Consider the following 12,270-nt stretch of genomic DNA (forward strand, 5'->3'; position numbering starts at 1 on the left):
GGTGGCGCCACGTTTTGCGCTGAGCGCCAACTTTTTAGCTTGTTTCAGCGGCACCCGATGGCTCTCGAGGCTACAAATCACGGGTGCGAGGTCTTGGACACCGCGCGCAGACCGCATTGTATCCAACGACGGTAGCGCCAGCCTCGACGCCGTCGACACGACCGCACCCAGTTGAGCCGAACTGGTTGCCCGCGCTCAGTCTGCAATGGACCCAAACCAGCTGCGCCTCACCCGGCTCGAGCCCGCGGCCTTGCCAGTGCAGCGTCCCACCCACGGTACAAACAGATCTTAGTTGGCTAGCAATCGCGGTCAAGTTTGGAGCTTGGAAGCGAACGGTAGATCCCTCCCGACACCCAAATCAACTCTTGCCGTGCGATGTCCGAGAAGGACTGCGTCAAGTGCAGCGGAGACCTACGGGCCTCTCATGATTACCCCGTAGCATTACGTTGCGCAGTCTTGCCAGGCTCGTGCAGAGGCTCGTGGCCCATGGACGCCGCTTTGCATTTTTGATGATGATGAAACGCTGTCAAGGCTATCTAAAACAACGCCACCTTAGCCTGCACCTTGTGCAGGCTACCACCGGGGCAGGACTACGTCGACTTGAGGCGTAGGATCGTATCTACCCTACATATTTATTTGTATGTAGGATATATCTACGTCGACACTGTCCTGCCAAGTGCATGCCAGACCTTCCAGATGCATTTCGTTTACACGCCAATTGTCGTGTGTTTTTAGCCTTCGTGGCCATTGGTCAATCAACAATTGGAGATGGAGACCCTGCCGACCGCTGCGGCCGCCACACCCGACGCCAGCGCCAAGCGCGATGTCAAGAACCCAGGCGTGAACAAGCGCTCGAAGCGCAAGCGCGACAAGTTCCAGGCGGCTGCCGACGGCGAGTGGACACAGTGCATGTTCAAGCTCGAGCGCAAGGCCCGCTACTGCAACGTGGCTCGGTGCGACGCCGTCTTGGGCTCGTTTGTGCCTCACGATATCGGATCTTCATAGCGTCGCGGGCTCGCTCTACTGTGGCAACCACATTGAGCGTGACGAAGGCTTTGTCAGCAACAAGTCGAAGAAGTTCAAGGCCGAGATGCGGCAGCGCGTCCCTTGCACGCTCGACCCATCGCACACCGTGTACCTCTACGACCTCAAGAAGCACTTGGTGGTACATCGATATACGCCTAAATGAGCGTCCTGCATATTGATATCGTCGTAGGTTTGCAACAAGCTCAAGGAAGCCGAGGCCATGCAGGCGCTGCCGTACTTCTCACGCAACATCAACTCGGGGGCGCACGCCGCCACGCCGCAAGAGAGCACCGAGCCCAGCGTCGACGAGCCCGAGAATGAGACGGAGGACAACAGCCACCAAGCGCCGTCGGCGGCGCGCCAAGCATCCATCCTCCAAATCCTGGTACGCATCTATGTCAATACCGCTACCACCAACCCACGTTTCCCGTAGGCCAAGATGGACTACAACGCCTTTGCTGCCAAGATTGAGGCTGCGTACGCCAAGGCCATCGGCTCGATCCCGACCGAGACGCTCAAGCACGACGGGTGTACCAAGCTGCTTTTGGAGAAGGAGGCGACCGGCGCGTCGCACGGAGCGCTGCGCCATATCCAGCAGCAGGCGTCGATCATCGGCCACATGGAGCGCAAGAGCCTCTTGCACCCGTCGTTCACGTACATGGAGCTCGGCGCGGGGCGCGCGATGCTCTCGCTCGCGCTCACACAGCTGTACCCAGCGTCGCCGTTCATTCTCATCGATCGCGCCGGCACGCGGGGCAAGGCCGACCAGTACATTGCAACCGAGAGCAAGTGCACGCGCGCCAAGATCGACATTCGGCATCTGAACCTTGCGGGCATGAAGGAAGCGACCGAGACGCCGCTCGTGTGTCTCTCCAAGCACCTCTGCGGTGTCGCGACCGACCTCTCGCTGCGAGCCCTCGCGACGACACTGCCACCGGTGCAAGCCAACGCGATGAGCCCGGACCTGCACGGTCTAGCGATTGGTACGACGAGCGTGCATGAGATACAACCTGATCTCTCGATGCTAGCGCTCTGCTGCCACCACGCGTGCAGCTGGGACGACTATGTCAACCCGACGTACCTCAAAGAGCTCGTATCAACGATTCGCTATTGCCGACTCTGGCTTATCATCGAGGGTTAGGGCTTCTCGGCTGCGGACTTCAAGGTGCTTGTCTCGCTCTCGGGCTGGGCGACGTGCGGTATGGGCACCGAAGGCGACGCTGTCGAGACGGTTCTTGGCTGGAGGTACGTGACGCATCACGTACGCGGCTCAAGCACGCTTGCGACGTAGCCGGGAGAAGCGCACGGCGCTTGGCCGTAAGAGCAAGCGCGTCATCGACATGGGCCGGGTACTCTACCTGCGCGCGCACGGCATGCACGCCGAGCTTGTGCACTACTGCGAACAAACTGAGAGCCTCGAAAACTGCCTCCTCCTGGCCTCGCGCCCGCCGGCGACGGCATAGAAGACGAGCACGCGCCGCGGAGAAGTGGACGGCGCCGCTCGAGAGGATGGAGGAAGAGAATATAGTTTACAGCTGCCCATACGGCGTCGCCTATATGGCTTTAATGGGCTCGTGTGGCGAAGTGACGTGGTTGGCGGACGCTCGCTACGCTGCTGGTTGCTCGAGAAAGTCCGTGATCGATGGCTGCGTCGCATTCGCCGACATGTGCTTGGGAAACGTGTGCACGACGACCTCGATGGCGCTCAACGGGATGGGCAGCGCGCGGCCGTCGTCGCTTGGGCGCATAACCGTGTACGAGCGACCGATCGGCTTGACAACGTATGTAAACTTGATGGCCCCGAGGACAACCTCGCGCGACGGTAGCGCCTTGTCCTTCTTGTCAGGCTGGCTTACACGCTCGATCTGCGTCTGCAGATGTGCCCACTCGGGTCCTTGGCCGAGGCCATCGACGATTTGGCTCAGGTACGTCGGGTCACGCCCCGGCTCGTTGAACCAGGTGAGCGCTTCTCCTGGGAAGATGTAGATCGACATGGGTACGATGCGCGGGACGGCGCCGGTCGGCCCGCTCAGCGTCACATGCAGTAGCGTCTTGGTTCGGTACTGGACGCCCATGCTGGCGGCCGCGATCCAAGTGGCAGCTGCTGTGGTCAATGCGGTGGTATCCGGATACGATAGTACATTCGGCATGTGCCACATCTACGGCGTGGCCAGCCGCTGCACAAAGAGGCGTCCCGGAAATAAAGACACGTCTATAGCTGACCTCAAGAGAACTGGGACACAAGGCTGCAGTTGAAATAGCATCGAGTACCGAGCAATCAAGGGCGTGCGCAGCGTCACGCGGTCCTGGGCTCGGGCCGGGCGTGGCGCGATGCCGAATCTAAGCGCCGGAAAAACAATGGCGTCGATTGGCCCGGTTCGCACTCGCGATCCGATTGGTTAAAAAAGAAGTCGTTGGTAGTTCTGATTGGTCATAAGTCGTGGTTTTGCCCGATATTTTGTGGCAAACAATTCAAATTCGGTTCGCAAGGCTAATGGCAGGTGTTGTTGGACCGGCGGCCGACGGGTCCGCGCTCCTCCTCGTCGACGTGGGCAGCCTCCGTGGGCATGAGCTCCAGAAGGAGGTCAGCCTCCTCCTCCTGCCGCAGGTCGACTGGTCCGCGGACTTTGCCGCGACCTTCGACGACGCCAAGGACCTTCTCGTCGCACCGCTCCAGTTCATCTCGGGCAACGTGCCTGTCCCGGCCGACCGGACGCTACTCCAGAAGGGCTCGATCTCTGTGCGATCGGAGGCCAGCGCGTCGCCGTCGACCGTGCCGGTCATCCCGGCCATCCAGCAGCAAATCATCGAGATGGCGGACGAGTTGCATCTCTCGGAGGTGTCGTGCTTGAAGTACTGGATCCTCGCGAGCGAGCCGGACAACCGCGCACTCGTGACGCACCGCAACCGCCTTCCGCCGTCGCTTTTGCGCGACAACGTGCCCCGCGCCGCGCGCGAGTTTCTCTTGACCGAGACCAACGCCGTATTGACAGCGCTCTTTGAGCTCCTCCGCGCCCGTCTCGAGCCGACGATTTCGGCGCAAAAGAAGGATGCGATCCTCGACTGTACGTCGATCGATGCTGCACGCATGGTCCTCATCTTCTTCTTCTAGACACGAACCGCCTCTTGCAGCAGGACCTGCTCGGCCACCTCTGTCGCGCGCTCACCGACACCATCCCGACGCTTCTCAAGAACAAGACAATGCACGCAATGGCCATGGTGTGGCAAAAGACGATCGCCGAATGCATTTTTCTCATTGCGTCCAGCACGCTCCTGCTGCCGTCCGAGCTCAAGGCGCTCGTGTCGCTCTGCCAAGCCATTGGATCGCGCGTGCAGGCGACGAGCGGAAGCGTCACGACCGCGCTCCAAGGCGCGCTCGGTCTCTCGACCGAGGAGAGTCCGTACGACGTCAAGGAGGTCGCTTGTCAATTGCACTCGCTCAGCTACGCGCACGCAGCGCTCGCGTCGACGCTGCAGACGTCATCCCTCCGTGTGCACCGGTCGTCGGGCGAGGCCGTGAGTCCGTCGCTCGCGTGGACGTCAGATGTCGGCGTCGCCACCGAGATCCTCCAGCTGCTCAAGGCGCCCTCGACGTGCAAGTTTCACGGTGTGCTCTTCCTCCTCGGCGCTGTCGGGTTTGCGCAGCACATGGCCAAGCTCACGTTTGTCAGCGAGAGCGATGTTACGCTCTTGCACGACGCTGGGCTCAAGCACAACGGGCTCACGCTGCTCGTGCAGCTGCTCTTTCCATTTGCCCCCGAAGGGTCGACGCTCCTCGCCATGTACGAAGGCGCGTTCGAAGACTTCTTCTCGGCCTACGTGAGCCTCCTCTTCCCGATGCACAAGAACGGTTCGTTGCTGCCGACATCGACGCCGACGACGACGCTCCCGATTCTCAACGCGGCGCTCTCGGCCCCCGATACGCTCACGCAGCTGCTCGAGCTCGGCATTGCGCTCAGCCAGCTCCACCCGACGTTTGCGAGCACGTTCTGGAGCGCGCACCAGTCGTTTCTGACGGCGTCGGCGACCTTGTCGCAGGCGACGAACGCGTCGCGCCTCGCGTACATGAAGCTCCTCTCGTCGTGTGCCCCGGGGTGCCCGGAGCTCGCGTACAAGCACATCAAGGAGAGCCCGCCGCCAGTGACGTGGAAGCACTTTTTTGCGGCCATTGACAATTACCGGCGCGTGCTGTCGCATGAACCGACGTTGCCGGGGTCGGCGCCGACCACGACGTCGTCGTCGTCGACGGTGGGCCACCGCTTCCAAGTGGCCGAGGTCGAAGCGCTCGATGCGATGCTGCAGATCTTCCAGTCGGTGCTCGGGAACCGCGCGATCGTCCATTTCTTCCTCGACTGGCCCGACAGCAATGTGCTTTTGCTCTTTCTGAGCTTCTTGCGCTGCTCGATCCCGTCGTCGCTCAAGGGCGCGGTCATGCAGACACTGTCGCGCTTTGTGATCTCGGCGCCACTCGCGCAGCTGCTGTGGCAGCACCTCGAGGCCGCGCAGATCCTCACGACGACGTCGAGCGTCGCCAACACGGGCATTCAGTTTGAGCTCGAGCAGATCGAGTCGATGCAGCGCACGTACCCGGCGACGAACGGCTTTGTGGCGCTGCTCCGACCGCTCTTTGAGTTTGAGTTTCCGGACGAATGCGGGTCGAGCTACCGTGTGAGCGGCAACCGCCCGTACTTTGACTTTGTGATTGAGCACGTTTTTCTCAAAATGACGACGCGCGAATTCGACAACGCGCTTGACAAGTGGACGCTCCTCGAGAACGTTCTCGGCCTCTTCCACGACGTGCTCCAGCGCTACGAGCCGGCACCGGGCGATTTCGTCGACGAGTACGTCGTCTTGAACATGACCAACGGCTCGACGCAGGTGCTCAAGCCCAAGGCCAGCGGCTTCCACCTGCTCTCCAAGCTGCTCACAGACAGCAACGTGTTGCGGATGCTGCTCGGCCTGCTTCCGTCGGTCGACGAGCTCGAGAGCGCGTACGAAGCCCAGCACACGGCCTACACGAGCGACCTCTGCCTCCAGCTTGTGCAGCCCGAAGACCACGTGCGCCCGTGGAACGCCCTCTCGAAGCGCCAGGACTGCGTCGTGCTCATTCTCGACATGCTCTCGCTGGCTATGCATAAAGAAGAGCGCTTCCTGTCGCTTTTGCGCGAGAGCCGCCTTCAGGACCGCGCCGCCGAGCCGCTCGCCAGCCTTCTCTCGCGGTCGCCGGTGCACATTGTCAAGGTGTGCAAGTACCTCCGGTACCCGCACGCACCGATCGCGACGCTAGCGGTGCAGCTTCTTTCGCTGCTCAGCGGCAACATTCCGTCGCCGTCGCGCCTCGTCGAGATCTTTGTCGACGCCGGCGTCGACGGTGCAATGATCGACGGTGTCGTCGCGTCGCTGATGGACCCCACGTCGTCGCTCAAGACGCCGCTCCTCGATTTGCTCTTGGCCAACGTGCAAAAGCCGATGCCGAACCTCGCGACGTTCCTCCTTGGGTGGCCGACGCCGGCGCTCATGGCGGCAGCCCAAGGCGCGAATGCCCTCGATGCGATTTTGCTCTTCCTCGACAATGCGAGCTTGATTTTGGCGGCGCCGACGCTCGCTGAAAAGTGCTACCGTCTTTTGCACGTGCTCTTGTCGTCGGCGACGACGCTGCCGCTGACGCTCCAGCGCCTCGGTCGCCCGACGCTCAACTGCTTCCTCTTCCGCCAGGCCCAGGACATGCTGCCGCACCTCGTCGCGAGCCGCGTCGGTGCACATCGGGACCAATTGGCGCTCGTGCAGTGCCGCCGCTGGCTCCTCGAGAGCCTTGCTCTATGGCTCTTCCATGCCAAGTGCACGGAAGTCGCTTCATGGCTCTGGACGCCGTCGGCGCCGCTGCTCAGTCTTTTGAACGCGACGCCATTTTCGCTGGCGCCGCCGAGTCGCCCGTCGGACGCCCACAGCCTGGGTCTCGCTGAGCAGTGCACGCTCGAGAAGAACGGGCAGCTGCTCATCGACATTCCGGCCTTTTCAGCGCTCCTCGAACGCAGCGAGACGCTTGCGTGGACGCCGGTGGAGACGCGCGACAAGGCGAGCAACGTCGCAAACGTGCTGCAGTGGGCGCTGAGCTGGAACCGGTACTCGGAGCGCATTGGTGCCGAAGCGCAAGCGCTTGGCGCGTGGCGCAAGCTCGTCGAAGTCGCCGTCTTGCAGTACGCGGCGCCGGTGGCCGCGCTGCACCGGACGCTCGATGCGGTGTTTTCGACGCTGCAGACCCCGGGCCTTGTCGCGCACTTGGTCGAATTGGCGGCAAAGGTGACGGTCGCGATGAGCTTCCAGCTGCGCAGCGCGATGGCAGACAAGGCGCCGCTGTCGGCGCCCCAGCGCCGACTTCTCCTCGAGCGCTGCACCAAGGCGATCCAGTGCACGACGACGACCAGTGGCAACCCGGCCGCGGGCCGCCGCGCGCGCTCGAGCCTGTATACGAGCTACCTTCACGTGCTGCGGTACCTTGAGGCGCATGCATCGAGCACCTCGGGTGGGCACTTGGACGTCTTGACGTCATCGACGCCGAGTGCGACCGCGGTCACCGTCGACGCGCAGTTTGTGGCGCTCGTGTGCCGTGACGCGACCGACGTCACGGTGCCGCTCACGATGGGTCTTGCGATGAACATTCTCGAAAGCTTGCCGTCGGCGAGCGTCTTGCCGTTGCTCCAGCACCAAGTGCCGCACCTCTGCGGTCTCTTCAAGAATGACGTGCAAGCGTCGACGCTCGTGCTGCCGTCCGTGCTCTCGCTCTGGACGCAAATGGCCGGCACGAAGGACGGAGCGCTGGCATTGCTGCAAGGCGGCGCCTTGCGTGCACTCATGACGGTGGACCTCCCGTCGCGGCCCGTCAAGCCCCACAACGGCCCGCTCGATGCCTACTTGGCGGCGGACCAAGCCTTTTACGACCAGTGGCTGCCCGTGCTGCGTCTCTTGGCGGCGCTCGCGGCGTCGTTGCCGCAGCACACGGAGCTCATGGAGCTCCTCGTGCAGTCGGTGGGCTTTCACTGGAAGCGCGTCGCTTCGAGCGTCAAGCTGCTCGAGGCGACGATCTCGCTCAACCACGTGACGGAGCTCTCGCTCATGACCTTTTTGCTCAAGACGCTTGCGGCGTTCCCGTCGCTGCTCGAGTCGGGGCTCGGCGCGGCCAAGGTGCACAAGCTCACGCAGCGTCTCTTGGCGCTGCTTCCGTTCTTTGGGCTCCACGTGCTCCATGGCGGGTGGTGGACGACGCTGGCGCCGCGCACGCTCTCGGAGCAAGAGCGCAGCGAGATTCTCGTCGATGGCAAGTGGAGCCTCTTTGCGCAGAGTGCGTTGTATGCGTCGCGCTTGACGCTGTGCCACACCATGGCGTTCTGCCGCCTCCGCCTCCAAGGCGCCGAGAAGACGACGACGCTGTTTGCCAACGACGAGTGGAACGTGTGGAAGCGGCTGCTGGAGGCGTGGAAGGCTGCGCTCTTTGTCGATGGGAAAGCAACGTGCGACGCGGCGTTTCACAAGGAGACGATGGTGTTCCTCGTCGAGCACATGGTCGCGCTTCTGACGCTGCATGCGCTCCAGTACGAGAACGGCGCGCAGGCCAAGTCGATCTTGACGCTCTTGGGCACGGATTTCGAGGTACGCGCTTCGATCCCCGGTAAATGCTCATGTTTTTTGTAGAATTATGCGTTTGTGCACGTGCTGAGCCGCAAGCTGCGCGAAGTGAGCCACGACCAGCCGTAAGCGTCCTTGGTCGATTAATTAATTCGTCCCTCTGCATTTCTACCTCTTTAGTCGTCTCTTCTTGTCCTTGGCCAAGGGTTAGGGCTAACACCAAGTGTTTATTCCCTTATACCTCCTCGTAATAGCGAGCATGGTACCCTCGCATGCCACCAGTTTCGTCTCGCGTTGGACGACCTGCCACCACCTTGGCCATGGCGTCATGCGAGGTGCCAGCTGCCAGTAGAGTCGACCTCGCAGACACAGCAAAGCTCTCCGGATACCGAGATGCTCGATGGATACATGTGGGATGATACTAGTAGTTGCAGTGGTGTCGATGCGCCTCTTGGCTGATTATTGTGTGAAAATATACGACGATGCTTCATTTGATTGCGACTCTTGGCTGGTGACCTCGTCCGCCTCGTCGAGACCGACGACGCGCGTGTGGCCGACGCGATTACTGCTCTCGGCGGCGTCGATGGCCTCGCGGCCGCGCTCGACGTCCGCCTCGACGTCGGCCTGAAGTCGGCCCACACGAACGACCTGGCCCAGCGGACAGCTACGTTTGGCACCAACGATTTGGTCGTGGACTTGCCGCTGACGCTTCTCGCCCGCATGCGCATGACGTTCGAGGTTCGCTCATATGCCAATGACGCCTATGACAATGGTGACGCGTAGGACGTGACGCTGCGCATTCTGTGTGGCGCGGGCGTCGTGTCGCTTTTGCTGGGCGGCGCCCAAGGCGCGGCCAACGACTGGATCCAAGGCGCGTGGATCCTTCTCGCCGTATTTAGCATCGTCCTCGTTACTGCGTACCAGGAGCACGCGAAAGACGCGCAGTTCCGCGCGCTCAACCGCGTCAAGCAAGACGAGCGCATCAAGGTACTTCGGGATGGCGGCCCCACTCTCGTGCGCAAGTTCCAGCTCGTTGTCGGCGACGTCGTGCGCCTGGAGGTCGGCGACATCGTACCCGCCGACGGCCTCGTCTTCGCCAGCCATGACCTCAAGCTCGACGAGAGCACAATGACGGGCGAGTCGACATACGTGACCAAGCAGATCGTCCTCGCGGGCACGCAGGTCATGGAAGGCGTCGGGAGCATGCTCGTGCTCTGCGTCGGCGCGTCGACACAGGCCGGTATGATCGCTTCGCTCGTGGCCGGCAAGGCGCTCGCGACACCATCGTCCTCGACAGAAAAAGAAACCAACTCGGACGGCTACCGCGCGATCGAGACTCCGCGCGCCGCGGACGGCGTGGTAACTTCAAAGACAGTCTCAGAGCCAGCGTCGCCACTGCACGGCAAGCTCGACGCCGTCATGTTGCTCCTCGGCAAGGTGAGCGTGGTCGTAGCGCTGCTTGTCTTTATAGCGCTAGCAACGCGCTACTCGATCACAACGTTCGCCGTCGACGAGCCCGAGTGGTCCCAGAAACACCTTCAAGAATACCTGACGTTCTTCATCCTCGGCGTCACGGTCCTTGTGGTGGGCATTCCCGAAGGTCTCCCGCTTGCTGTCACAATCGCCCTCTCCTACTCGATCAAGAAGATGCTCTTGGACAACAACCTCGTGCGCCACCTCGACGCGTGCGAGACCATGGGGTCGGCGACTACGATCTGCTCGGACAAGACGGGGACGCTCACAACCAACCGCATGACGGTCGTCGAAAGCTACGTCGGCGGCACCGAATTCTCGTCCTCGGCCGACCTCGGCGTTGCCTTGTCGCCGGTCGCCATGGCGGCCCTCTGCGACGGCATCTGCCTCAACTCGACGGCCGAGATCCTCCCGCCGCTCAAAGAAGGCGGCAAGCCCGAGCACACGGGCAACAAGACCGAGTGCGCGCTCCTCCAGTTTGCCGCCGACATGGGTGTCGCCTACGCCGACGTGCGCAAGGGCGGTGAGATTGGCCACATGATTACGTTCAGCTCGGCCAAGAAGCGCATGTCGGTGGTTGTCCGCGTCTCGGCGACGACGTGCCGTGTGTTTACCAAGGGCGCGAGTGAGATTGTGCTGGAGCTTTGCACGTCGCAGCAGCGCCTCGACGGCTCGACGATCCCGATGGAGAGTCACATGAAGAGCCACATTCTGAGCAACGTGATTGAAAAGTACGCTGGCCAGGCGTACCGGACGCTCTGCCTGGCGTACCGTGACATTGACGCGTCGATGGACGACATCAAGAGCTGGTCGGACGACGAGATCGAGCGCGACCTCACGTGCGTGGCCATTGTCGGCATCGAAGACCCGGTCCGCGACGAAGTGCCGGGCGCGATCCGCCAGTGCAACGACGCCGGCATCGTCGTGCGCATGGTGACCGGCGACAACATTGCGACGGCCAAGTCGATCGCGCTCAAGTGCGGCATCCTCTCGCCCAACGACGGGTCGCTGGTCATGGAAGGCACCGAGTTCCGTCGCCGCGTCTTGGACTCGAACGGCAACATCATCCAGAGCGAGTTTGACAAGATCTGGCCCATGCTCCGCGTGCTCGCGCGGTCGAGCCCGAAGGACAAGTACACGCTCGTGTCGGGTCTGATTGCGTCCAACGTGTACCCGCACGGTCCGCAGGTCGTGGCGGTGACGGGCGACGGCACCAACGACGCGCCGGCGCTCAAGAAGGCGGACGTCGGTTTTGCGATGGGCATTTGCGGCACGGCGGTCGCCAAGGACGCGTCCGATATCATCTTGATGGACGACAACTTCAAGTCGATTGTCAACGCAGTCAAGTGGGGTCGCAACGTGTACGACTCGATCTCCAAGTTTCTCCAGTTCCAGCTTACCGTGATTTTGACGGCGGTGGCGCTCACAGTCTTCGGCTCTCTCTTTCTGGCGAAGACGCCGCTGACGGCGATTCAAATGCTGTGGTTCAACCTCATCATGGACCTGTTTGCATCGCTTGCACTTGCAACAGAGAAGCCGACCGACGCGCTGCTCGAGCGCAAGCCATACCCGCGCACCAAGCCGCTCATCTCGAAAACGATGGCCAAGCACATTGTCGGTCAAAGCCTCTTTCAAGTGTGCTTACTTCTGCTGCTTGTCTTCTATGGCGACGAGCTTCTGGACGTGCCGTCCGGTCGTGACGCACCGATGCCAACAAAGCACTACACGATGGTCTTTGCCACGTTTGTGTTTCTCCAAATCTTCAACGAAATCAACGCGCGCAAGCTTCGCGACGAGTGCAATGTGTTTACGGGCGTCGGGGCCAACCACGCATTTCTTGCTTTGTTCCTGCTCCAGTTTATCATACAAGTGATTGTCACGCAGTTTGGCGGCGTCGCGTTTAGCTGCGAGCCGCTGACGTCGACACAGCTGATGCTCGCTCTCGGCCTTGGTGCGCTCTCGTTGCCTGTGGGTCTCTGCCTCCGCCTCGTACCAGTTCTGCGCTAAGCTCTTAAGAGAAAGGTCGTCGGTGGTATATTGTGCAGGCAAAGAGGCTGCGTTATCATGGCTATTATTGTGTGAAAATATACGCGATTTTGGAGAAGAGCTTTGCGCGATTTCGGTAGGATGCAGAGCGATTTCGAGCAC

At 61.6% G+C, this 12,270-nt stretch overlaps 4 protein-coding genes across 4 annotated transcripts in view; 2 read left to right on the plus strand and 2 right to left on the minus strand.

The window, feature by feature from the left end:
• The first annotated feature begins 712 nt into the window (after nt 1-712).
• SDRG_11634 (hypothetical protein) lies at nt 713-2,696 on the plus strand. The gene is made up of 7 exons (XM_008617680.1): nt 713-953; nt 1,006-1,165; nt 1,217-1,411; nt 1,460-2,009; nt 2,055-2,119; nt 2,168-2,271; nt 2,318-2,696. Exons 1-7 carry the CDS (start codon nt 769-771, stop codon nt 2,487-2,489), a joined length of 1,431 nt encoding a protein of 476 aa, XP_008615902.1. The 5' UTR covers nt 713-768; the 3' UTR covers nt 2,490-2,696.
• Nucleotides 2,634-3,101, minus strand: SDRG_11635 (hypothetical protein; the record flags this gene model as incomplete). Its single annotated transcript, XM_008617681.1, has 1 exon — nt 2,634-3,101. One exon carries the CDS (start codon nt 3,099-3,101, stop codon nt 2,634-2,636), a length of 468 nt encoding a protein of 155 aa, XP_008615903.1.
• A 419-nt stretch (nt 3,102-3,520) lies between these two features.
• Nucleotides 3,521-12,167, plus strand: SDRG_11636 (hypothetical protein; the record flags this gene model as incomplete). The annotated part of the gene is made up of 5 exons (XM_008617682.1): nt 3,521-4,091; nt 4,139-8,673; nt 8,716-8,757; nt 9,184-9,387; nt 9,433-12,167. The coding sequence occupies 5 exons, from the start codon at nt 3,521-3,523 to the stop codon at nt 12,127-12,129; spliced, it is 8,049 nt and encodes a 2,682-aa protein (XP_008615904.1). The 3' UTR covers nt 12,130-12,167.
• A 17-nt stretch (nt 12,168-12,184) lies between these two features.
• Nucleotides 12,185-12,270, minus strand: part of SDRG_11637 (hypothetical protein) — a gene marked incomplete at its 3' end in the record, with an annotated part of 2,838 nt that continues 2,752 nt past the window's right edge. The window contains exon 7 of the mRNA XM_008617683.1: nt 12,185-12,190. Within this exon, the coding sequence (XP_008615905.1) occupies nt 12,185-12,190 (6 nt within the window). The remainder of the gene's footprint in view (nt 12,191-12,270) is intronic.

The sequence above is a fragment of the Saprolegnia diclina genome, assembly GCF_000281045.1.
Source record: "Saprolegnia diclina VS20 unplaced genomic scaffold supercont1.43, whole genome shotgun sequence".
NCBI classification, from domain to species: domain Eukaryota; phylum Oomycota; class Saprolegniomycetes; order Saprolegniales; family Saprolegniaceae; genus Saprolegnia; species Saprolegnia diclina.

What these genes read in the sequence shown, in the direction of transcription:
- SDRG_11634 (XM_008617680.1), top strand. Translation starts at nt 769, where the DNA reads ATGGAGACCCTGCCGACCGCTGCGGCCGCCACACCCGACGCCAGCGCC. An exon ending in CGCTACTGCAACGTGGCTCG is followed by an intron (nt 954 to 1,005) that starts GTGCGACGCCGT and finishes GGATCTTCATAG; the next exon opens with CGTCGCGGGCTCGCTCTACT. An exon ending in CCTGCACGGTCTAGCGATTG is followed by an intron (nt 2,010 to 2,054) that starts GTACGACGAGCG and finishes TCTCGATGCTAG; the next exon opens with CGCTCTGCTGCCACCACGCG.